This window comes from Paralichthys olivaceus, chromosome 12 (assembly GCF_024713975.1).
Source record: "Paralichthys olivaceus isolate ysfri-2021 chromosome 12, ASM2471397v2, whole genome shotgun sequence".
In the NCBI taxonomy this organism is placed as follows: domain Eukaryota; kingdom Metazoa; phylum Chordata; class Actinopteri; order Pleuronectiformes; family Paralichthyidae; genus Paralichthys; species Paralichthys olivaceus.
Genome location: NC_091104.1, coordinates 23,650,895 through 23,677,239, shown reverse-complemented (window position 1 = coordinate 23,677,239; position 26,345 = coordinate 23,650,895). Strand labels below are relative to the sequence as shown.

At 39.9% G+C, this 26,345-nt stretch overlaps 2 protein-coding genes across 8 annotated transcripts in view; both read left to right on the top strand.

The window, feature by feature from the left end:
- Positions 1 to 663: 663 nt before the first annotated feature.
- On the top strand, positions 664 to 14,586 carry sdsl (serine dehydratase-like). 3 transcript variants are annotated; one of them, XM_069535509.1, is made up of 10 exons: positions 664 to 779; positions 2,128 to 2,290; positions 2,500 to 2,536; positions 2,643 to 2,782; positions 2,884 to 2,972; positions 3,085 to 3,318; positions 3,410 to 3,540; positions 4,020 to 4,106; positions 4,861 to 4,970; positions 14,562 to 14,586. In XM_069535509.1, exons 2-9 carry the CDS (start codon positions 2,144 to 2,146, stop codon positions 4,962 to 4,964), a joined length of 969 nt encoding a protein of 322 aa, XP_069391610.1. In that variant the 5' UTR covers positions 664 to 779; positions 2,128 to 2,143; the 3' UTR covers positions 4,965 to 4,970; positions 14,562 to 14,586. The 3 variants fall into 3 exon arrangements, with proteins under 3 accessions (XP_069391610.1, XP_069391609.1, XP_019940356.1); XM_069535508.1 differs by lacking the exon at positions 14,562 to 14,586 and adding an exon at positions 9,934 to 10,556; XM_020084797.2 differs by lacking the exon at positions 14,562 to 14,586 and having other exon boundaries at positions 4,861 to 5,575.
- Positions 14,571 to 26,345, top strand: part of syt14a (synaptotagmin XIVa) — a 44,365-nt gene continuing 32,590 nt past the window's right edge. For 4 of the 5 annotated variants that reach the window (XM_069535507.1, XM_069535505.1, XM_069535506.1 and 1 more), the window contains exon 1: positions 14,626 to 14,706. In XM_069535507.1, the coding sequence (XP_069391608.1) occupies positions 14,694 to 14,706 (13 nt within the window). In that variant the 5' untranslated portion in view covers positions 14,626 to 14,693. Of the gene's footprint in view, positions 14,707 to 26,345 lie in introns of all 5 variants that reach the window. The other variant, XM_069535503.1, reaches the window with a different exon arrangement.

The window sequence follows — 26,345 nt, the reverse complement described above, 5'->3', positions numbered from 1 at the left end:
ACGTGCATTCTGTTCTAATTCACAATGTGACTACTCTCTACTGTTGGTTTAGAGTTAAGGATTTCTCTCTCAGAGTTAAAACATGCTGCTCAATCTGTTACAAACTCTTTTAAAATGCTGTCACGTCACCGCATATAATAAATAATACCAGGAGAAATCTAGATTTCACAGTGAAAGCAGAGAATAGACCAGCACATGGGCTGAACAACAGTGCACACAGGTGTCAAGGTGTTTCGTCTTGTTATCTCTTGTAACTCCTGAGACAGACAGTGTAAAATAATACTCTGTTATAACTGAGGGAATGAAGACACAGAGTTTCATAACAGGTGAAAATGCACAACAGATTTCAGAGGGATATAAAACATTAGTAGTAGTAGTAGTAGTACAATCATCATTATTATTATTATTGTTATATATTTGTAATTATTTGTATTGGTATCATCATTATTGTTATTCAATATTTTAGCTATATATTTTTAAGTAGTAGTAAATCCTGCAAAAAATGTAAGTAAATTAAAATATTGATTTGGCCGGAAACTGAACCTAGGTGCAGCATTTGAGTGAATGTACTTAGTTAATTTGCACTAATGCAGTAATTTATTCCCACTGTCACAATTTATGGATCTGAGAAATCCTGTAGCGCGTTTATTTTGAAAGTACAAACCGGAAGTGAGAGTGTTTCGCTAGCTGCTACATGCTACATGTATGAAGAATCACATGACTGTGGAACGATGCTCACAGTTTATCACCTGATGGTCCGAGGCTCGTCTTCTCCTCATGTAAGTTATTATTTATCACGTCCTGATGAGTGACGTAGGTGACGGTGTGTGCGTCATGATATCTCACATGTGTTGTACGTCACTTTATGTCATCATCAGTCTACACCGGTTGTTGTGGGAGCAGCGTGTAGATTATCGTTTATACAAAGCTACTGACGACAACAACGAAGAGTTAGAGAATAAAATCAGATCTCAAATGTTATTAACGTTTAAAAACCCACTGAGATTTAGTTTGAAGGCAGCGTTTGCCTTGCAGGGTGCACGTGATCATTCTAATAATAAACTTTATTTAAATAGATCTTTTCAACACGTAGTGCTTTACAAGCTCAAAAGAGACATTTAATGCAAACAATAGGAAATAATTCAAACCAATATTAAGATCACAAATACAAAAATAAAACGTGTCACAGGTGAGAAGAAAGTAAAAATAAAACATTGAAAATAAATGTTCTTTAAGATCAGAACTAGGAGAAAGCACACCTATAAAAAATGTGTCTCTACCAGAGATTTAAAACAGAGAAGTCCCGGTCCCCTCTGCTCCTCAGCCGGGACTGTGGACTGTCCGCTGGGGACCTCAGGCTATGACCAGGCATCTGAAATGTACTGAGGTGCAAGTCCAGAAGGGCCTGAAAAGTGTGCAATCAAATATTCAAGGCAGTGAAGTGAAACTGAAATCTAAAGTCTGGCTACTGCGTAACAAAGTGGAGTGTAAGGGACAACGTTGAGAACTGTAATGCCAATTTATATTCTATACGTTTATTGTAAAGATAAACTTCTTAAACAGACCAGGGTGGCTGCAGGTTTTACAAATACAAGCCCTTACATGTATTAAACTGTCTTACATTCAGATGGGATGTGTCTTCATTTTTTTAGGCATGTCACCTCCAAAGGTCAGAGAAAATGTCTCTACTCTGCTAAAAAGAAGAATGATTATTGTGCTGCATTGATACTCTGTTTCTGGTTCAGCTTCTCTCATCAGCCCATGCTAGTTTGTTTATGAACATGGAAAAATGCAAGGTTAACGATAAGTAGCTTGAAAATGATGAGTTCTCGTTGTGGTTAAAGAAAGAACCTGTTTATGAAGCAAAACTGTGTGTTGACAGTCTTTTAACTTGGGACAATGGAGATCAAGGCGTCGGAATCTAACAGACATCAATGGGTTTACATGGAACGAGAACATTGTCGCTTTTGTTTTGTGTTTCCATCACAAGTTTGATCATAAACTCGATTTCAAGTGGAAATCAAAAGGTCTTTGCTGCTGAAGCCCTGCAGCCTGACTATCATCCCACCTCCTGTCACAAGTCACATTGATTTTCAGCAATGGTCCAACATGTTGTTTGCCCTTCAGTGACTGCAGGTACAGCATGGCGGAGCCTTTCCACCTGAACACACCGCTGCTGGAGAGTGTCAGCATGTCCAGACGGGCGGGGACCGCTGTCTATTTAAAGATGGAGAACTCGCAGCCCTCTGGCTCCTTCAAGATCCGCGGCATCGGACACCTCTGTCAGCAGGTAGGAGCCCTGAACCCCTGCTGGAGCTTATAAAAGCCTTTTCTTCCACGGATCCGTCATCATGAAAGGACAACACAGATGGGCTGTGGCAGAGAGTTAAACTAATTATACAATTATTTGATTAATTATATGTATTTATTGATTATAAATGTATAAAAACTGATTTCCCCTTGTTTCATATTGTTTCATATTGTTGCTCTCCTCTGCAGCTCGGCACACAGTCCAAAGGAGTTGTCTGTTCTTCAGGTGACACCTCTGCTCTTACACCTCACGTTGAAATGCACCATACACTACTAGCAAGAAACAAATTGGTCGACTTGACTACACTAAAACACCGTGGGCCTTTTTCTAGGTGGTAACGCAGGTATGGCCGCAGCCTACGTAGCAAGAAAAATGGGTGTACCAGCCACCATCGTGGTTCCCTCCTCTTCCCCTCAGACGGTCATTCAGAAACTACAGGATCAGGGGGCTGCAGTCCAGATCGTAGGGAAGGTAAAGTGTAATATCACATACATGTAAGTGATCTTTTTGTGGCAAAGTCCCTACATCACTTTCTTTCTTTTGTTTTTACTTTGGAAAATGTTTCAGCGTAGGTTTGGGATGACGCTAACGCAGAAGCGCTCCGACTGACAGAAACTGAAGGACTCACTTACGTTCCTCCGTTCGATCACCCCCTGCTTTGGTAGAAACACTCATCACAATGAAAGTGCACTGTTTGTGTAATGCACAGGCTAAACTTTAAATCACGTCTACTCAGATAACATGTGTACGCCTCTTTCTGTGCTCACCACCAGGCAGGGCCACGCCAGCGTGATCTCAGAGGTCGCAGCTTCTCTGGGCCCCAGTGTGAAGCCTGGAGCTGTGGTGCTGTCTGTGGGCGGAGGAGGGCTCCTGTGTGGAGTCGTCCAGGGCCTGAAGGACGTAGGCTGGACGGATGTACCGATCGTCGCCATGGAGACTGTGGGGGCGGACTGTTTCAATGCCGCTGTTAAGGCAGGGAGGAGGGTCACTTTGGATGACATCACCAGGTTAGAAGCTGAAAAAGTTCATTTGTTTTGTGCAGTGAAGTGATGAAATGCATCCTCACCCTTGTCTCTGGCTCCGCGTGTCCTCTCACAGCGAGGCCAAATGTCTCGGGGCAAAGACGGTGTGCGAGCAAGCCTTTAAATACAGCCAGTGCAGCGAGCTGAAGATCATCTCGGAGCTGGTGACAGACCAGCAGGCTCTGCACGCCGTGGAAACTTTCCTGAGTGAGTGTGTGTTTCAAACATCCAGAATGATTTGTGAACACATGAAATCTGTCCAGTATCCATACCACTCATACTTTAATGGTCCTGGGGGGGGGGCTGTAGCCAATCCCAGTTGACATTGGGCAAGAGGCCGGGTTAACCCTGGACAGTTCTCCAGCATATTGCAGGGCCGGTATACCGAGACAAACAACCATTCACACTCACACCTACAATCAATTTAGAATCTCAAATCAACTTAATCCCCGTCATCGTACGTCTTTGGGAGGAAGCTGAAGTACCCAGGGAAAAACCCACACAGACGCTGAGAGAACAAACTCCACACAGAAAGATCCGGACTGAGAACCATACTGCTTTGTTTGTCGACACCAGCCTCCACTGTACCATCACTCCAGTTCTGCTTTTTATCAGTCTTAGGCCTTTGTAATGAAATTATCTTTGCTCTGCCTTTGTATTATGTGTGTGTGTGTGTGTGTTGACAGATGAGGAGCGTGTTCTGGTGGAGATGGCGTGTGGAGCAGCACTAGCAGCGGTCTACAGTGGACTCCTACACAGATTACAGGAGGAAGGTAACTGCTCTAAACTTATTTCGGATTATTATTCACAACTGTGCTTCTGCTCCTTGTCTTTGTTTCCTCCTGGTTCTTATGGGGATGAAAGAAATGGCCAAAATGGACGCTTGCAAGCTAGTACAGAGAGGTCAACTCGAGCTTTGCTGCTCTGATCATGACATGCCTCACTCTGCACAGTCCTCACCCTTCAAATTTTGGTTGTATGTTTAAGCTCCCATCTCTCCCTTTGCTTGTCAAATCCTCTCCTGCATCGCGATCTCTTCCTGTCGACTCAGCCCGTCCACCACCCCAACATCCACCTGTAGGCTCTGACAGGGGGTTAAATATATATTTGCTCATCACTCCCCATTTTATCAATGTAATCTTATCTGGGGCAGTGATGAGGCCAGAGAGTCAACACCAAACTCTCACTATGTTCTGCTACATGAGTTGTCTGACTGAAATGGTCAAGATTTTCATACCAGTCAATAATATTGATAATTATCATGATAATACTCAAATCTGAGGTCTATCAATCATGTGTTAAACCTCCTCACAATGTGAAAAGTATTATATTGATATATTGAACTTTTGTTATTTGCTCTTTTTGAAAATTATAGTGAGTTATTATCGATATAGTTTTATTACTCAGCCCTGTTTTCTTATGATTGTGTTTGTGTTAGTTAATTGGTCTCTTGGTGTGTGTACATACTCGTATAACACATGCAGATGACAACAGAGGCTCATCCTTGGTTGTGACCTTTCTCTTTAGGTCGCCTGCCGACCCCCCTGGGCCCCCTGCTGGTGATTGTGTGTGGTGGCAGCAGCGTGGACATGGAGCAGCTGACCAACCTCAAAAACAAACTATGGACCTAAGCTACTGTACGTAACAGATAAAACATCATTGATTTGATTTAGATTATTATATGTAGATAGGTTTATGAAAGGATGGATGGAGTAAAGAATAACTCTGGGAAATTAGAATAAAAAAGAAGAAGAAGAAATGAATTGTTTAATTTAGAAGCAAAGGTCCTGTTTGTAATATTGGTGACTTTTTGTATAACACAAAAACTTTAACATTAACAGTGTCCGATCTAAGTTACAAAAAAATAGAAATCGTGATTGACAGCCAAATTCTGCACTTCTACACGCTCACGTAATTGTATTCAAATGCAACTTCTCGCCACAAGATGGCGCCATAGTCCACGCTTCAGAAGTACACAGACCGTCCACAGTCTGAGTCAGCTACAGAAAAGCTCAATGGTTTCACAATTTTTTTTATAAGATATTTTTTGTTGATGTAATTCAATCATGAATTAATTCTACTTCGGTGCAGCTCTCACAGTGTCAGACATAATAAAACTGCTCTTTTATTTCATATTAATTAACAAATATTTGTGCGTTTGAGTCTTTCTGTGGTCTATTTTCAAGGCAGTAATATAAAGTCATATACTATATTTTAAATAAAACTACCTATTGTTGTATCAGATTGTTGCCTTTTCACCTGCATCTAAATTTAAAAGCCTGGTCAAGCTGTGTTATGTGTAGGAAGCCACTGTATTACTATGGTAACAGCTCAGCTCCTCACTGTTCAGCCTGCATCAGGGGAGAGAGGAGGACTGCACAAGCTGTTAATGGTCATCAGGTTCAAAATGGAGCATGTGTTGCACAATTTATTATAAATGCAGAGTTTTTTGGTGTCTACGCACAAAAACCCATAATTACAAAGTGAAATGTTTTTTTTTTTAATGATTGCATATTAACGGATCAGCACATCATAGACAACCAGAGACTTTTTGTAATGCTGAAAGTTCCCATTCTCGGGTGCCGTGCAGGTTTACTTGATGAAAAGTTTGAGTCCAATTGAGTTATGGTGGAGGAGAAAAGGCAAAAACCAATTAGGTGGAACAGGTCAAACTAATTTCATTTATTCTGATTGACCCATCAACTTTGGAGCACTGTTAGCTGGGCTGACAGCAGGGAGCAATTGGTTGCTACACACTGGAAGCCTCCCAACTCTCTTTCTGTGCTTGTGTTCTTGAAGTGTGCACACCTTGAGTACGGCTTGGATCTAGGGGATGGGGTGGTCAGGGTTCCCTTCTGTCTTAAGGAGTTAAACTAGTGAACATATGCAAAACATTTGAATACAAAAAACAGTCTTCTACCTTTTTACTAAAAGCATAATAACAGATAAATAACTGAGGGAACTATTCTCCTGTACTCTTCCTCTGTTCATCAGAATCAACCACAGCAAAACTGTGATGAATTCAGCTGGATCACCATAATAACTCACAAAGTCAGCAGGCAGGATTTCCATTTTCATGCTATGACTGTGAGATTAACACTCACTTAATGCACTCAATGGGAGGGATGATGGTATTCTAATGATCAGAATGTCAAATCAAATCTTTTTTCAGCCTCTGCATCACTTTTAGCAATTTTGTAGCAGGTTACACACAGATTATTCTTCTATCAGTCGCTCGCAGTTATTATATATGTGTTTTCTTATCACTTACAATGTGACTACATGATCCAGGGTCTAATACAATTAATCCTGAGCTGACAGTTGGTATTCCGGGCAGCGGCTCTGATCAGGCTACGATGAATGTAGGAAACATTAAAGACCTTGAAGTCTACGATCACATGTGCATTATATTCATCATGAATATATTTCACAGACATCAGTTAGCCACGGATGAGCTGCAGTCCTGTTTGACATTTACATTTCAGAAAGCATAACATCTAATCTGAGACGCTTGTTGCTATGAACCCTCCTTGTTCCCTGCAGTGACTAAAACGAATGTAAACACAGTGATATAAGTCTGGAGACTGCAGTTGTGAAACACATCTCCTTCATTTTAATGCGCTGGTTGAAAACACATGCTGCTGTGAAGAACCAATTTTCCCAGCAGCACCATAACAGCAGTGAGCTGATGAGGTTGAATCCCAGGAGCCACAGTCTGTGTTCACAGCACAAGGTCAAACATGAGCTGGGCATGACGTCATGGCCCTGCTCACCTCTCACTACCGCGACAGCATTATCGTGATATTAATGACATGTCTGTGTTGATGTATCCTGATTAAGACCTCGTTTAACATATCTACCTGTTCAGATGAATGTCACTCACCCACAGCTGTACGCCCCCTGCTGTTAAGTGTGGCTCATGCAGCATGCAGATAGAGCATCTAATGAAAGTGCCAGCTCCATTTCTATGACAACAGGAAGGAGCAGCTTTGATGAGCCCAGCAGAGGGCATTTAAACAGAGCTGCAGCTAAAAATAGAACAGAGAAACAAGGATGAATGGAGAGGAGACACAGAGGGAAACAGTGCATGTCTGTGTTTTGGAAGTTGTATCTGTAGACACATGCATTTATTTATTTGCATGTTATTGCATTCATTTATTGATTCACATTGTATATGAAAATTCAGTTCAATTCAATTCAATTTTATTTGCATAGCGCCAAATCATAGAAGGTCAGGACTTTAAAAACAAAATATAGAGAAACCCAACAGTTCCCACAATGAGCAGCACTTTGGCGACTGTGAAGAGAAAAACTCCCTCATTAACAGGGAGAAACCTCTAGAACCAGACTCTATGTGGGCGGTCATCTGCCTCGACTGGTTGGGGTGAGGAGAGAAAAAGGGGGGAGGAGAGGAGAGATGGGTGGAAAAGAGGGGAGAGAAGAGAGAGTGATAGTGGGGAGGGGGAGAGAGAGAGAGGCGAGAGAGACCAGGGACACTTGAGCGCCATCAGGTATCAGATCTGACTAGTTAAAATGTAAACAACAGTGTAAAGACTATTAATTATTATTGATAACAGGCACAATTGATATCATAATTAATTACTCAGATATTGTAATTAATAATAGTAATAATGGTAAAAGTTGTTGTCTTGAGGTTCTGGGGTCAGAGATATCTGATATGAGAGAGAAAAAGAGAGAGAGAGACTATGGAAGGACAAAGTGTAATAGTCATTGACATGTATTAAAATGTCTGTATTATGTGGGGGGGCAGAGAGACAGAGAGAAGTGGAGAAGTGCTCAGTGCATGATGGGAGATCCCAGAGCAGTCTAGACCTATAGCAGCATAACTAAGTGATGGTTCAGGACTCACCTGATCCAGAACTAACTATAGACTTTATCAAAAAGGAACGTTTTTAGTTTAACTTTAAATGCAGAGATGGTGTCTGCCTCCTGAACCCAGAGAGGGAGCTGGTTCCACAGGAGAGGAGCCTGGTAGCTGAATGCTCTACCTCCTGTTCTACTCTTACAGACTCTTGGAACCACTAGAGAGCCTGTGTTTTGGGAACGAAGTGATCTACTTGGATAATAAGGTGTTATCAGCTCTTTGATATATGAGGGGGCGTGATTGTTGAGGGCTTTATATGTGAGGAGCAGGATCTTGAATTCTATTCTGAATTTTACAGGGACCCAATGTAAAGAAGCTAAGACAGGAGTAATAGGATCTCTCCTTCTAGTTCCTGTCAGCACTCGTGCTGCAGCATTTGAGACATTTTAGAGGCTTTTTACAGTCTTCCCTCCTGCTCAAGTCGCCATTGTGCATAGAGGGGTCATTGTTGACGTTAACAAATTGAAATCTATCTGATAAATATGATTTAAACCAGTCTAGTGCAGTTCCTTTGATCCCTACATGTTCTAGTCTCTGTAACAAGATCTTATGATCTATGGTGTCAAATGCTGCACTAAGATCCAACAGGAAGAGTACAGAGACAAGTCCATCATCTGAGGCCTTAAAAAGGTCATTAGTGACTTTAATAGTGCTGTTTCTGTGCTGTGATGGATTCTAAATCCTGACAGAAATTTTTCCAACAAACCGTTACTATCTAAGTAACCACACAGCTGGTTAGAAACGGCTTTTCCGAGGATTTTTGAAATGAAGGGCAGGTTTGATATGGGTCTATAATTAGCTAAAACCTCTGAATCAAGAGAGGGTTTTTTTAAGCAGAGGTTTAATAACAGCTTCCTTAAAAGCTTGTGGTACATGGCCTGTTAACAAAGACATATTAATCAGATGTAATATGGAACTGTCATAAAAAGTCCAGTTGGGACAGAGTCTAATTGACAAGTTGCTGGTTTACATGATGAAACTAATGAGGTCAGTTCAGGAAGGTCAATAGAAGAAAAGTGGTTCAAACATAAATCTGGTTCTATGGTTTCAGGACCAGGCAATGTTTCTATGTATGTGCTATTCATGGGGGGGGAGGTGGTGGATTTTATCCCTGATGGTTATAATTTTATTTGTAAAGAAGCTCATGAAGTCATTGCTTCTTAGGGTTCGAGAAACAGATGGGTTAGTAGAGGAGTGACTTTCTGTCAGCCTGGCTAAAGTGCTGAAGAGGAACCTGGGGTTGTTCTTATTTTCTTCTATTGATAATGCATAATAAGAGGTTCTTGCATCTAAGTACTTTTTTGTAATTTATCAGGCTATCCTTCCTGTCTAGGTGAAAGTCATGCCTATTGGTGGAACGCCACTTCCTCTCTAGTTTCCGTGATGTCTGTTTTAAAACTAGTGTTTGAGAATTAACGAGCTGATCTCCTCTGATTTGCCTTCTTCTTTTTTAGCGGGGCGACAGCATCAAGGGATGTTTTTAACGGGCTGCTCTACTATTAACTAAGTTATCAACTAATGTGGGAGTAAAGTTTTGATAACTTTCGGAAAAGTCATGCTTTTATTTTGGTAATTTTCCTTTATAAGTGATGACTCAAAAGTCCAGTCATAGCACTACCACAAATGTCTTGACTAGTATGTTACTGTAATTTGCAATAATACATGAAGTTACTGGAAATGACGAATGGCATCATGCACTTTTCCCACAATTCCAGATTGCTGTGATCTTGAGTTTCACAGTAAACTCTGAGAAATCTGTGAGCGATTTGTGGTCTCTCAAAGTTCAGAGAGTCAACCCTCCCCAGAGAGTCAACCCTCCCCAGGCACGTCAGACATCAGAATAAGATAAAGTCACCATGCATTCAGTTTAACTCTTTTCCAAACACATAGGAAGACATACATATTTTATTGACTTTGGACATGTATGACATTGTATTTGTTTTAATTCAATAATTCATAAACTTTTCCTTTTAAACTAAATATTTGAACTCAGATCAAGTTTTTCTCACAGTATAAATATGTTTTTTTTTATGATAACAGTGACAGGGATTGAAAAAACAGGGCACAGTTAGACGGACAGTATACTTTGCTTTGCTCTCACAGAGTCATGAATGTTTGTGTTTGTTGAATGTGATTTAGCTGTTTATTGATTGAAAGATGTAATATCACAGCATTTCACAAAATGTTTTTTGAATTTTAAACAAAGTAAGGTTGGACTCCATAAGTATTTACTTCTTCCTACGTCTATTTAGACATGATTTATTCATGTTGAACATGTTGCTTAAGTTCACTTGTTTGCTGTGAACGTTAAAAATAAAAACCTATAACCCAACCTCAACACTGATGTAAATGTGATGGTAAGAGGTTGAGCATGCTGGGCCAAGCTTGTTTTTGAAGCCAGTATTATTAATCTGTTAGACGTGCTTTGATATTTTTTTATTTTTCATTTGTTATTGTATTAAATGTGAGTGAGTGAAATCAGCTAAAGGTGTAAATATAAGTTATATAAATTTGTTTCAGGCCCAGTTTATTTTCATTAAGAAAGTCTTTTGTAATTAGAAAATTTCACATTGTGTATTAGATTGAAGAGAGTCACTAAACGGTTGAATAATCTTGTTTTAAATGTGTGCACTTACACATGGTTTCTGTTTTAATCACAACCAAAAGTATCATTCTGGGACTCTGGATGTTTGACTCCTCAGGAATAAAACGAGAGTAAGCTTAACTTCTCAAATACACAATTATATTTATCCTTTGAAAATATTCGCTCCCCTCAACTTCCTTAAATACAGTTTTTATCTGTGGCCTCAAAAAGGATTCATATGGAGCAAACAGAGGGGAACAGATGTGCTCACAGCTTGTAGAGGTGCAACATGGTTGTTTTCATTCAACATTGTATATCTCTCTGTTATTGGTGACCTGCCTCTGTTTGCTTTGCATGATGCATCTGCTGAGCAGATGAGATGAGAAAAATACACCCCAGTTCATCATGATGGCTGTCGAGCAGTGTGTTGATTATTGGTAGAAGCCTTTACTTTGTTCAGAGGGTCAGTCACACAGTTTTCATCGTGTCAGTAATTAAAATCAAATCTTACATCTCAGTGTTGCACTTATGGTACCATCATCCATCAATTTATTTTAACTTGTGAAAAAAGTTTGTTGTGTCCATTTCTCTCAGTGTCCTCTTACACGTCTGTCTTTCATTTTGTCTTGTGCACATCCATCTTCAGATTCCTTCAAAACATGCAGCTCAGTTTGACTGGAAAAGGAGGTTTCTAACATTAGAGAACAGAACGAGGCTACAGATACAGTGTGTTACTGAATCACATTTTTACATGGTATCACAAAGTAAAGCTCAGCAGCAGCCATATGTATCCATGGCAACCTAGTGACAGCATGGGACAATAAAAGTTAATTTCCAAATCAAAATTAATGTGCTTTTATATTTTTTATTATATTAAAGTTATTTATGTTAAAAAGCAATACAATACAACAGCTGCATGTTTTCAGAGGCGGAAAGAAAACAAGTGCAGCTATACTTTGTACAAAGGAGCGAACTGTGTGTTTGCGTTTCAGTCAGCTGAGAGATGAACATGAGCAGTCAATAGACTCTGTCTGACTGACGAAGACTGCAGGAGCAGCTTAATTACAATGTGATTAGATAGAAATGAATGGAGTTTAATGAACCATCAGGAAATGGGCCGGCTGCAGTAACACAGAGCGATTTAGATCAGAACACAATAAATACAGACTACTGAAGGCGTGATTAGGAGATAACACGTGCACGTAATAACTTGTGTTTATGCTGTGTCATTAATGTTTAAAACTTAGGCACCGAGTAGCTCACACTTCCACCGCTAGTAGGCTTGTACTTCCAACATGGACCCATCTTCAGTGATGAACCCGGGGTTTGAAGCCCTTACATCCCACTTTCACAGTGAACTCTCCACCTGTTCTTTCGACACTCAGCAGGTTTAGTTGGTTAGTTAGTTAGTTTAAGTGATTTCATTTTTAACAAAGTATTCGTTGCAAAAAAAACAAAGTGATAAGTTTACAAAAGAAAAGAAAGAAAGAAAAAAAATGTATAGACCTTAAAGTTGTAGGCTGAAGCATTAGCTTGTCTATCTCCAGAAGAAACAGTCACCTCAAGTAACACCACCTGTTAACCTGAACATCAGCACACTGTCAGGCCTAAGTGTGGTAACTGCAATGATGTCCAGGAGCTCACGCTGCTTCCCTCCACCGACCAGCAAGTGCAAAACCCTGGGTCTTTGTCTGAGGCTTAACCCCTGCTTGCACAAAGGTGATGACACGCTTGGTTGGGTGCTGCTACTTCCTGTTATTGATGCCAGTGCAGATGGAGTCTGCTATAGATGATGCTACAGCCCACAGAACATGATCGTGGTTGCCACCTGTACCTTTTGTTTTCCAAGCTCCTTGGGCAGCGTCAGGCTGTGCTCCAATGAGCTCTTCCTCTGGCAGACTTCACAAGCAGGTAAACCTACCAGGCCTCAACTGGGGTTGTTTGGTCCCATCTAGTCTAACCTTCTGCTTGCCCATGTACGCAATCCTGCCGTAACATATTTTAATATATTCTCCAACTTTAAATATATATTTACACCTCTGCTGTCCAGCTGTTATAAAAAAAAACAGCCCAGTAAGTATTGAATAGTTTTTCTCATTAGTGATGATGCCTGCTGCCTGCTGTATGAATATTTAATTCCATTTCTCTATTTAATACCTGCCCTTTAAGATTCACGTTGTGCAACACTTTTACATTCAGACCCCATCATTCACGCTTGTTCAGGTGAGTTTTGTAGTTATATTGCAATTTGTGTTTGTTAGCAAAGGCTACAGCCGAGTTGTTGATGGGTGAACACTTGATCATTGTGGTTCTGTTGTATTTAGGCTGCCATCAGTGCTAAAATTCATATCTGCCCTTTGTGTGATGGATTTCTGTCTGTAGGACTGATTACAGTCCAGGAGGTGACTGTAGGAAAAGGCTGTTGTTGTGCGAGGTCTGACGCAAACACTCAGAGTTGATTATCAGAGCAGCAACCAGGAATCAAAGCCCTGCTTGTTCCTTTTCCAGCCATCAGCAATCAGACGATGATTAACAGCTCAGGCAGTGGATGAAAGCAGCAGCACTGAGTCATTTCAAGTGGGACTCAGAGCTGAACATTTCCACTGAGTACATATTTAATCAGTTACATGCAGGAATAAAAGAAATATATAAAACAGAAGTGTCTCCAGAAAACTGATATTATTTTCTTGTGCTTTGCATTAATTTACATAAGGATGGATATTTTTCTTTTAAATTCTAACCAGAATAAAGTTCAGTAAAGGAATGGTTCATCTTGTTTTTTGTATCACAAAAGTCAATTTAATTCTTTACTTATTAGATGCCACCTGCAGGTAAGGTAAATGAATTATTTTGTTGGTTAGGCTACATTATTTAGCTGCTTTAGTATTTAGCATTACCTGAAAACTGTACTGTCTCCTAATCCTGTAGTAGCATCTTGTAATAATGCATCTCATGTATTTACTTTTGGGGCTGCCTAACTAGCTTGTTAAGCAAAATTTAAGATGAAGATAAATAATAATAGTCAGAAAATGAATAACTGGAGATCCCTCTATTCAGTAGATTTCACAAAAAGCGATTCAGGTTCACTGAGGTACATTTTAAAATCATATAAGTGCATTATCATCTCATACAGCTAGTAGCTCAGCTCAGCAAAATGATTGTTTCATTCAGTGCACGTAAATTGCAAACAGGCATGATTATTTAGCTGTAGTAGTGTATAATACAGCTTATTTGATTTTAGTCTTAAATGTATGTTTTGGTTGGATAAACAAACACAACTTTCCAATAAGCTGTTGTTGAGATATTTTGTAATTGATTAAGGATGGAGGGAGCTACGTTGTATTTATTATTTAATGGCATCCTTTAAGAATATTAGTATTACATATAGTATTCTTATTATGTAATCTATCATTTTAAAATATGACCATATAAATTATCTTTTGGGTTAGCTAAGATACAAAATTAAACAGGCATCTATTCGGTCCTCATTTTTAAGCTTATGCTTTATCACCTAATATTGTCTAATAATGTAGCTTAGCTGAAAATAACTTAAAACTTACCATAAAAATAACAATAACAAACATTAAAAAATATCTACGCTGCAGTCTATTTAACGGATACAGCATGTGCCATATAAATGACTATATCATTTGCTGAGCTATATAAATCCTATGCAGACAGTGATAGGTTGAGCCTGAGTAGTTTTCTCTCAGCTGTGAATAATACATAAGATATTAAAACAGCACTTGTTTCAGACAGTCCGCTTCCTGCCCCTCTCTGTCTCATGGACTGTACCACTTCATCAGCCTCCCCCCCCCCCTCCCTCAGCCTGACAGTGGGCCGCTCCCCCTTCTTCACCGGCCGCTTTGGTTGAAGCCAAACCAGAACATCATGGCGATTGATGGTAAGTAGGCCAATAACGTCTGTGTGCTGTGCCTGTGATGAACAGTGCGTGTCAGAGTTGGACACTGTGGACCAGAGGAGGGGGATTGTGGATGCAGCAGAACGGTGTCTTGTGTGTGTGGAGTCAGTGGAAGTAGTTTCCGTGTGTGATCTGTGTAAAGCGGTGGTTCCCCCCCCACCCCCACCCCCCGGGCTGAGACAGAGAGGTGTGCGTGTGTCGGTGGTGCTGAAAGGACAGCTCCACAGTCCTCACTGGGCTGGCTGCTGTTGGATTTCACTCCGGAGCTTCTGTCTCACGTTGAACTGAGCTGGTCGTCTGCTGCCTCTCTGCAGCTGGGACTCTACAACTGATACTAAACAGAGTGATCCTCAATCACACGGAGTTTGAGTCTGTGGCTTCGCTTGTCCTGTAGATCAGCCTTTGTCTTTTTTCCATCGGTGTATACCTTTACCTGTTGGATCCCGCTCTGTGTCCACACCTCCCTCTGCGTGTGTGACTCCACATGTCGCGAGCAGCTTGGGAGCTCAGTTTATCAGTTTGAGAATCCTCACAAGCTGCTGAGTGCAGTGTTTTTGAATGCCACTGGAAAAAGAGGACATTACAAAGCTTAGCAGTAAATAAGCTGTTGTGTAATAATGTAGAGTGGTAACCTTTACCCCATTCAGTCAGAATGACAGTCTGGGAAAATGTACACTAAGTGCTATATTCCTGAACATGTCACTTTAAAGCAAAAGTTGCTTCAAAGAGAACTGGTATTTAGTTTTAAAAGTAAGTATAGTAAGGTGAGAGTAAAAAGCTTGAATGCATCTGGTGAATACAAGTCAAATTGTGCATTCATGTGGTGTTGGAATGATCAGAAAAATAAGGTACTAACTGGGATAAATCATGTGAACACCACCTAAAGTTAGAACAACGACTCGGAAAGTCAAGTTGCAGATGTTATCACTTACGGAAAAAATCACATGATTTTATAATTAGCTCTAAACAGTAGTTTCCAATGAGAACTGGGTTAGGTTTAATATTACATTTAGGTCATTTGCACCTGATATCAGACTTTTGATCAAATACACCTGATCCCTTTTCTTGGCTCTTTGTAATAATGCAAATATTGGAATGATGGGTCCAGGTGTTGTCTAAACAGTCTAAACAGAAAAATTCAATACAAGATGTTTACAGCGTCCAAGTTTCGTCCTCATTCTTCAAAGCACATAAACACCAAAGTCTAATTAATGACTGCAACTCAGGATATATGGGACCTTCTGAAGAGTGAATTAATAAAACTTTAAGGACAAACTGATTCACAATTCAGTGAAACATGTAATAGAAATCTACATAGATGTTATTTATGTTTATGATCCTCAGCCCCTCTATTCCACATGCTGCAGTGTTAGGGGTGATGCATTATTCTAGTGTTTGATTAGATATTTTTGACATCATTTGACAGGAATGAAAACAGTCACATTCTAATCTGGAACTTGTTTATTGGATGACTTAACCTTATTTTGCCATTTTACTGGTGAAGGGAGTTACTGAAAACAGTGTGTAGTCTGGTATAAAGTACAGTTTAATGGAATGTGTTGAACTGTTTTTTTCACATGTTTGTGAAGAGTACATGAAGACATAGCTGAACGGAAGCATGTTACAACCTCAGATTTATGGTTTGTGTTTGGAGCCCGACAGATATATCAGTTGGCTGTTAATATCAATGATGTGAAAACTTTCTTTCTAAACAAAATAATGTAGAAATAATGTGCATTTATTTTTATGTTGTATGTTAAAAAAAATATTTATATTGTTCAAGTTCTGCATATGTGATGTATTTGTGTTTTTTTTATGTATAGTTATTTATTGTCGTAAATGACATCAAGCCAGAATTCTATTTCTTTGGCTAAAGGATTTAGATTCTTGGAATCATTTTTTAAGATATATTTATTGGCCCATATATCTGATAGGAAATGTTTTACTTCCTATATCAGCCTCCAAAGATTAATGGATCCATCTACCAGTCGAGCTCTAGTTTATATATCCCCTGGTTCAGGGTTTCACTTTTAATGAACCAGAAACAAAGGAGGAAACAGTCTGAAGTGTAAAAATACAAGAAGAAACAACAAAACCGGCAACTATTTACCCCTGAAGTCCTGAATCTCATCTCTACCTCGACAGCCAGAGTTATATGCTTGTTCTACTCCGTCCACTCAACCTCAACTTCCCACTACATTAGTCATGACAGTGCTGTTTCCTGAAAGGCCATGATTACAGAAGCGCTGTCAGTAATATTTCACTGGTTGGCTCTGCTGAGATTTATAACAGCAGCTGTGGGCATGACTGACACCTGCAGCATCCAGAGGCTGTGCTGTCATCACCAGTGGGAGGCCGGTGTGTCTGTCTGTACCTGTGATGTCAGGTCGGACGAACATCGTGAGGTGTCACAAAAAAAAAGACTTCTGCCTGATATTAATGTAGCTGTTATGACTGTGTGTGAATTTAGAGGTATGTCAGTCTCTGGCTCACTTACATATATTTTCATAACTCATCTTCTCGGCTTCACACTTGGCATGTGCATTGTTAAGGGCCCAAGGAAGTGCACTGTTGAATTTGGCTTGATTTCGACACATGATATGTTCAATATATAGACTTTGAATAAACAGGTGATCAGCGCTCTATAGCATCAGCTGCTGGGACAACCAGAATTATCACAGGCCAAGCAAACGACCCACTCCTCAACCCACTTCTGAATGTTTGCAACAGGCTCTGCAGTTGATTTAATTTACCAAATGTCCAACAGCTAAACGATTCAATTTGTAATGACATATGCAGCAAACTCTCACAATTGGTTTAATCGATTATGAAAACTGTATCAGCAAAACAGAGTTTGCAAAATGTCTATGAGGTAAAGTTAAAATGTTTTACGTGGAGGCAAAAGTATGAAACATGATGAAGACAACTTGTCAAATGATATAAGAAACCATTACTTTGTATTGACAGTTCCACCGCTCAACCCTGCGATTGACCGATTGACCATCTGCCCGAATGGATTCCACATATCCTGGTCGCGTTAATTTTTTTTGTGGCTTGTCAGATCGAAAGCAGCCTGGTTTGGTGGAGTAACAGAGAGGGTGCAGAGCAAGAGGTTGAGCTGTGGAAATATAGTCTGCTAAAAAATGACGATAACCGAGACTCTGCTATTCTTTCTCTTGTGCCTTTTGTCAGTCACCTCAGGTAAATCAAATTAGACCATTTGAAGTGTCAGGGGACAGATGTTGTTAGATGTTATATGGTTTTATTGAAATGTCCAGACCATGTGTTTTCCACGAGCCCTGTTGCTTCCAGTCAGGTCTCTTTCATCCTCTCCTCCCTGGCACCTCTGTTTGTCTTCGAGAGAAAGAAACAGAATATGAAGAGATAATAGCTCATACGTCTTCTGCCCATTTGTTCTAATGCGAGCTGTGAGGGAGTGGAGCTGGAATAGAGCAATAGTTCTTAATCAAAGAAGCAAAGAAGCTATGAAGCTTATAATTAAAGCTGCACTAATCAATGTTTTTGATACTAACAATTCATTTGCACATTACTATGCATAACATAAACACTGTTGCACTTAGTGACGTGCCCACAGAGAATTATCTGCTGACTCTGCAGGTTTTTCAATATGCATTTAGGTAGTTATATGAAAACAATTAATAAATTTATCGATTAGAATGGCCCTAGAGCACATTTAAATCCACTATTTATTTGGATCGGACACTTAATAGGAGAAAATATATGAGATTTCAAGAAAAAAGTTGTAATATTACATTATCATTAGTATTAGGACTTTGGAATATTGTGCACGAAATGTAATCTATATTCTGAAGAAACAACCACAGTGACTTAGAGGAAATGTTTGGTAGTGTGAGGTTATTGTTGGTTGCATCCATATTCTATTCAAAGTCTGTATTCTAGTCTTTCTCAAGAAACAATAAGATTGGTTCAAGTTGGTCAAGGAACAAAACTCCGCCGAGCACATTTTCAAAATATTACAACTTTCCTCTTGATGAAAATGTACTTTTTGTTTCTCTTAATAATATGACTTCATTCTCAAAATCTCAGATATACTCTTTACATGGCCCTGATACTCCATCGTACACACACTCATAGATGTCAGTCCCCTACATATTTTTTCATCAAGTTTCATGCTTATTCCCCTGCATGAGAAATCAGTCAAAAAAACACTGTATTGAAACATTTCGTGATAATCTGCAAAAGAATGAAGAGACAGGGCTGAAAACATAACCTTCTTGGCAGAGGTAATGATGGGAGAATGGCTATGTTTTGTCGCTCATGGTTACAAACCCAGATATTGTTACGAGCTCTGAAGTTCCCCTCAGCGATTTAGCAGCTTTCGGCTAATTGTTTTGGTTTTACGACCTTTGCTGTGTCTCTTCACTCCATCAGCTCTCATCTCTTTTGTTACAAACAGCAGCAGACAGATGTTCCTCTCGTTTGCCACTACGTGCAAACAGAATCATATTAAAACAGTGTCAGCGACCAACTGATTCTTAATTAAGTACACGACTTGAGTTACAGACACTGACCTTGACTGACTCTTGTGATGTTGTGAGACTCTTTCTCTGCAGTTTTATCAGTTTGTTAATATTCCTCTGTTGATCAGCCCCAGGCTCTTTTCCTTGTGTTCAGACCCTCAGATGTTTGATCTGTGCTGAGTTTGATGAGCATGTCATTCTTACAGAGTGTGTCTTTGACTTCTGGATACACAAAAACCAAACGCTCACGCTGTGTTATTAACTCATGGGCAAAGCAGAATCACAGAGGATCGCACACCCACTGCACTGACTCATCGTCAACAAGGATTTCTCTGTCCATTCGATTTTTCTGTCATCTCATCTTTTTGTCTGGTGAAGACAAGGCGATGAATTTGTCACTTGAAGGATTTTTTGCACAGTTTATTTATTGATCGTCTCTCGGGCTGACACACGTCCTGCGCGGAGACTGGGAGATGTATTGTGAATAACAGAGGGACAGTCAGATAGCATCATAACACAACACTTATTGTATTGGTAATGAGATTGTCCCAGTAGAAATGTTGGAGAAGCATAGGAGACAGCTGGAATTTGCTGGAAGAAAAAAGTTGATAACTTTAAAAGAAATGTACCAATGCCTGTGCTTGTTTTCAGGCTGCAGGTATGTCACCTTCACTGTGTTTGCGAAATGAATATTCTGGCTCTAGATTTGGCAGATGTGGTTTTATCACTTCTAAAAATAAGGCATCAACTGCACTACTTTGAGAGTGTGTTTCCATGTCCCCGGGCTATGGATAGTAATATGGAGCAGTGGTTATCTGTGACCTCCCACAGTCCTTATGAGAAAACTCAGTATGTTGTGTGTTGCAGATAGCGTCTGGAGGAGCATGTTGCTGCTTCCTGAATTTACAGCTGAACTGTTAAATATAGACAGGCTTATCTTTGACATGCTGCATCCTCCGCCAGTTAATTGGCTTAGCCGGAGCTTACGCTGACGTCGCTCTCCTTGTGCCTTTCATTATGTCAACAGGAAGATGTTTCATGAACAACCTGATTAACACAAACCTTCCCCCTGTCAGGTTCATTTAGAGACTGAGAGATGTTCCTGTAAGTGGTCTGCTTCATCTCGCTTCTATTGTTGAGAGGACATGAAGAGATCCCATGAAAAGAATAACTGACTCTGGAGAAGGAGCACTGAATGCTTGCCTTCATGCAAACACTCAATAAATCTGTAGAAATCAATTAAGACCCATTGCAGGTCCATTAAAGAACGTCAAGTCAAGTCAAGTTCACTATTTCAAAATGTAGAAAATGTCTGACTGTTCATTTTTCTTGCTTATGTTGTTGACAATTAGTTTAAAAAATGGCTCCATGGGATTTATTGGGTTATTTCATTAACTGTTGTTAGAGATCTGATCCAGATGATGGTGATCTGGTAGAAGATCAGTATGTGGCCTATGTGTGTGTATTGTCAGTGTGTGACACATTCAACAATGTTTGGAAGAAGCTTGTGCCACAATCAAGTTGATTATTATGTGGAGAAACTTGCTGCCTTCATTTTCTGTTCATGATTATAACCTGGCAGTGTTTTTTCATGGTTTCTTAATTGGGTTTTATTATGGTGTCATTTTCATTAGTAGACTTGTTTACATATATTAAGTTATTAAGGTGAGACATTAGAATCAAATGCTGCTTGTCTTGTTTTGCGTAGCAGATCTGTGATCAAAACCAAACATCAGTGGTAGAATACAGCAGTATGTATTCTCATGAGCTTTGGTTTAAGCATTTTTTATTTGCAACATATTCCAAAATGATGACAGGCAAAATGCCTCATATTTCTTCTATTGTTGAGAGGACATGATGAGAACTAATGGAAAGAACAACACTGACTGGTTTTGGAGCAGGAGCACTTAAAGGTCCAGTGTGTAAGATTTAGGTGAAAGGATCTATTAGCAGAAATTTAATGTAGAATAATCCTCATGATGTTTTCATTAGTTCATTTCATCTAAATTGTATGAATTGCAGTTTTCTTTACCCCAGAAAAGGCCCTTTATATTCAAAAACTTTATATTTACATTGAGGGGGTCCTCTCTATGGACACTCATTCTCTTTTGGTTTTGGTTTGATTATAGATTCCTTGTATGTTTTTGCCTGTACCTTTTGTTTTCCTGTGTTTGGATTTATGTTTTCTCCCTGAGTTCTGTTTCCTGTTTGATGTTGTAGTTTCTGCTCCTTGTGTGTTTTCACCTACCCTATCTTCCCCCTCTGTTCAATTACCCCTGCCTCCCCTGTGTATATAAGTCTCTGTGGTTCTCGTTGTCATCGTACATGGTTGTGTCACCACGCTGTCATCGTTTCGCCTCCCTCATCGCTCTCAATAGAGTTTTCTAGTGTCTTCCTTGTTTTTGCTGTTAGCCTTTTTTGAGTTATTGGATTTTTGGATTTTGTTTGTTCTTGTAAAGAACCCTGCCTCATTAAAAGGAAGCTTTTTGTTAAACCTTTGGTCTCTGCATCTTCCTGCTTCAACTTAATCGTGACGTTTAGTTGCTGTAGTTGTGCACTTGAGGTATTGATATTAATAATTGATCAAATGACTATAAAAGGGTCTCTCAGTCACAAAATACAGACAAATAGCCTGGGATACAGGTTTGGCCATCTTGTGCTGTAGACCTGATTTGGTGCAGGAGTCTGCGCAGTAGGGTTAATGATATTTATGTTCATTTACTTTCTTACACAGAGTTAGATGATCAATGTCGCTCTTATGTCTGTACAGTAAATACAAAGTTTACTTGTTTGCCTATTTTAGCATAAAGACGGGACACAGTTCGTATGTAGCAGTTAGATGTTTCCTCTTGATTCAATGTTCTCATTCAGATCTTGTGCTGAACTATTTCTTTAATTTTAAAGATCTTGTCTATGTAGCTTGACTTTCAAAAGTTTTTTCCCTCTGATCTCAGATCACCAAATAACTCTGTCAGGTCAATTTCCTCAGCCCGACTTTCTGTGTCACGGCCTCAGTCCGTCCTTCTCTCCTGAACCTGGACGTGTTCGCCTCAGCAGCCTGATCAGAGGGGGCAGGTCGAGGAGATTCCTCATAGAAACTGGGACAAACCCAAAAAATGCTGCCAGCCTGGCCCCAGACGTCTGCACGAGGGAGGGCTGCGAGGCCCCAAATGTCACCTTGATTTAGTGTCTTGAGTTTATACTCCCGAGTGAGACACACTTCCTGGTGAAGTCAAGGGAGAGAAACAAGAACCGAGACATTGCACTCATTGATCTCAACTGGTGATCAATTCTGACTCGAGGGGGTCACATGACCTGCTACATGTACTGATGAGGTTCGAAGAGCCTGTACTGTCTTTTCAGTATTGACACTTTACATGACGCTGTGAGTGCTGTTACAGGTATCGTTTAAATGTTGGAAGAATTGAAGCGCAGGTAACATGGAAATGCATGCTGATTATCATTCACCATTTTTACACAAACTCTGGAGAAAGTCCGCACAATTGGGTTTGGACATTTTGCCTTTCAAATTTGAAGAATGCAGCTGGAGATTCTCTAGTCAATTGCATTCACAACAGGAAAATCTCCAGAGTGCTTATGCGAGGGCCTGCTCCAAGGTAGAGCATGACATATTAAATAAATATGCTGCTGCTGAATTCACGTATTTGTTTGCAGCACATTAACACCAGCAACAACCTTCTCTGAAGGATCTCGCTGTCGTTCCAACTTGACTTTGTCCTCTACATGTATGCTCCTCTTTTTCATCCTGAGATATTTGGATTCATTTTCTTTTTGTTTTTCATTCGCGTTTGAGAAATGTCATCAACTCACTCATCAAATTCACTTGGCATAATCCTGCTGTTTTTTCACATTGGCTTATATGGACATGGGCTAGATAAACTCCGGCACCTCAGTCTCAGTGATCTCACATACGTTATATAAAAAATATTTATATTTATAACATACGTTATAAATATATATTTCTTTTATCAGTTCGGTTTGAAAATGAGGTGGATTATTGGAGGCTGGTGTCCGTTTTCCTCCTGAAGCTGAAAGCAGCACAGTTTACTGACTGATCAGGCTTCAGACTCTATAAAGTCATGAACATTGCAGCAACTAACAATCGATTTATCTGTAGAAATCATGTGAGACTCATCGCAGGTCTATGAATAACATCAAGTTGTTCAGTATTGAGGTTGTAGAACATGTCTAACTGTGTTTTTAAGGGGTTCATCTTTTCTTGCTTATGTTGTTGCAGTGAAGGTTCACTGATAATTCAAGTCACCGAAAAAGCCTCGGAAACAAAAAGTTTAGGAATCGTTTAGAAAGGATGGGTGCATTTCCTTGACCTTTATTGATGTTTGGAAGGGGCCACAGTCTAGTTGAATATAATGTGGAGAAACTTACTGCACATTGTCTGTTAATGATTATAACCTGGCAGTTATTAAGGTGAGACATTAGTGAATCAAATGCTGCATGTTTTGTGTAGCACATCGTGACTATGATTAAAAAAAAAAAAAACATCAGTGGTAGAATAGAGTGGTATGTAATATCATGAGCTTTGGTTTCAGATTTCTTTTTTATTTGCACTATATTCCAGAGTGTAGTTTTGTAGCTTGTATGTTTGACATGAGCTACCAGCTCTGTATCTGTAAGTGTGCATGTTTCCATGCGCTCTTGTGTTATTGAAGAGCACATGCAGAAAATAAAGAATGTTATTTTTGTCAAGTGTGCTGAGTGAAAGAGGAGTGAAAACCCACTGGGAGTTTCCTCCCACACACAGCTGCTGTATCGATCTGCTGGGCAACAGCTCTCAGCTCCTGGTTTGGAAGAAAACACTCTCAGACAGTGTGTTTTCACACACACACACACACAATCTCAGTCTCAGTGAGGTGTGTGTTTAGATCAATGTTTGATATCCTTTGACAGGTATCCTGCGACACTAAGTAACCAGATGAAAACATTAGCTGTGGCCCTTGGTGACAATTAGGGCTGTGATTAACAATCTATTATCTATAAGGAAAAATGTTTTTATTTTCTAAACCACTTTATATTCCATTTATTATCATATAAGGCAGAAACAAGCTTGGTTGTAGCTTGTAAATGTTTGGTATTTGTGTTTGATCTTTGTTTACCTGCTACAAAACAGGCAGATTAAAGTCAAACTTTTACTCTACATTCAAGTTGTGCGTAAATGTAGATGTGATATGACTTTATGAAAATTATGCTCACTCTGTTGCATGAGACCCAAGAGTTTTTAACTAACATTCTGATTTCACCCAGATAAAATCCTGAGATGATCAATAAAAAAACATATTGGAAAGACTAAAAGCGCAGATCAGGACTTTGCTAAGTCCCATTAGAATTCGCTCAGTTGTTTTCTTTTAAATCATTCCATTGTGTAGAATATTTTCTGAATTAATATATTTCTGTTGTCTTAAATAATGTTCTCAGTCCCAAAGTTTACGTAGTAAAATTGCTTGTTTTGTCCAACCAACTATGAACAAACCCAAAATATTCTGTATATCACAGATGAAGAAAACCAGCAAATATTTAAATTTGACAAACTACAACCAGTAGTTCTGTTTTCGATTTTTTTCACATTACATTTAAATTGTTTTAGACGAATTTGATGTAAATGTTCTGGCTAATTGTTTCCGTTCTAGTTCTTAAGTTTCTGTCTGTACTGAGAAGGTCAGACTGAGCTCTACTCTTAACAAAGAAACTGTGTCAAATCTGAGCTACATTTTTAAATAGACATGTGACCTTTCACAGACTGATGACCTAATCCATATAGGATGACAAAAGGAGGGAACATATCTTTAAATACAAATGTTTTCTCTACTCGGTGTGTAAGGTTTGGTAAAACATTTTATTTCTAATATTGTACGTGATGTGGAGCTTTGCTTTTGAGTCTGCCTGAACAGGAGATACATGTGTATGAAAAACGAGGCACGAGATAAAGGTCAGCTGTCAGAACGAGCACAGTGACGGCATTTGTTCCACTGTTGTCTCAGTACGTGCGGCACATAATGTTACAGGTGTCACAGCTGGAGGCAGCAGAGCTGTTACAAAGCTCAACCTGTGGACGCATCCCAGAGGCTGCGGCAGAGCTCAGAGCCTGAGAGGCCGTCACATGTGTGAGTAACAAAGCTGAATTACAGTCAGTCTGGAGGCCTGTCTGCTGAGGAGCAGCCACACTGAGCACTGTCTTTACAGGCCTGGATGTGTCTGAGTAATAGTGTCTCAGTATCTACTGTGCCCCACAATGCTCTGCTGGACACACACCCAGGCAGCTGCCACCCATTGGGTGCAGCCCACTGAGCTGACGGAGAATGATAACATACAGTGACAGAGGACCTGAGTGAAGACGCGCTGGTAGAAATCTCCGCAATGAACACGGTTCTGTTGCTTTTACCTGAGAAAGAAGAGGTTTCTCTGTAGCTGCCGGTTAAATGTTGATGGCAAAGTTGCTCAGTTCACCTCTTCTATCCAACAACTACTGCACAGAATGCCATGGAATTCCAATGTAGAATGAACGTGAGGTTCAGAGTCATGGTGTTGAGTAACATGCAAACTAAAATTAGCAGGTATACGCAGGTTTTTACTTTGGATAATCCTGTTAAAAATGCAGTTAACTCCTTTCCCATTGCCAGTAGAGAAGCTCACCTCTTCATGCATCGTGTTTGATGTCACAAGTGCCGAATATTGAGGCGCCCTCTCACTTCGCTGTCTCGTCAGATTAGTGCGTTCATTCCCATCACTACTGATCGGAGCTGGAGCCAATAAATACCTGTGTCTACTGCAAAGTAATTTGACCTGGGAGTGAATACTGAACATACCCATTGCAGACAAAGGCCAGATGTTAGTGGGCTTTCTGACCAGTGGAAAGGGGGCTACAGGGTTTGACTAGGTGTTCTGTCAGTAAGAGATATTCTCCAAAATTTTAGATTTTTGTTTCTGTTATGTCAGAACAAAAATATCAGATGTGAAAGGTGCCTCTGACCATGGTCCACACTAATGGACCAAAATGTATTCAGACTTTTTTTTTGGATAGTTCAGGCTTTTGGACTCATTGCAGGAAGTTACCCAGGCTCCCCAATTTACTTGCAGCCTTTA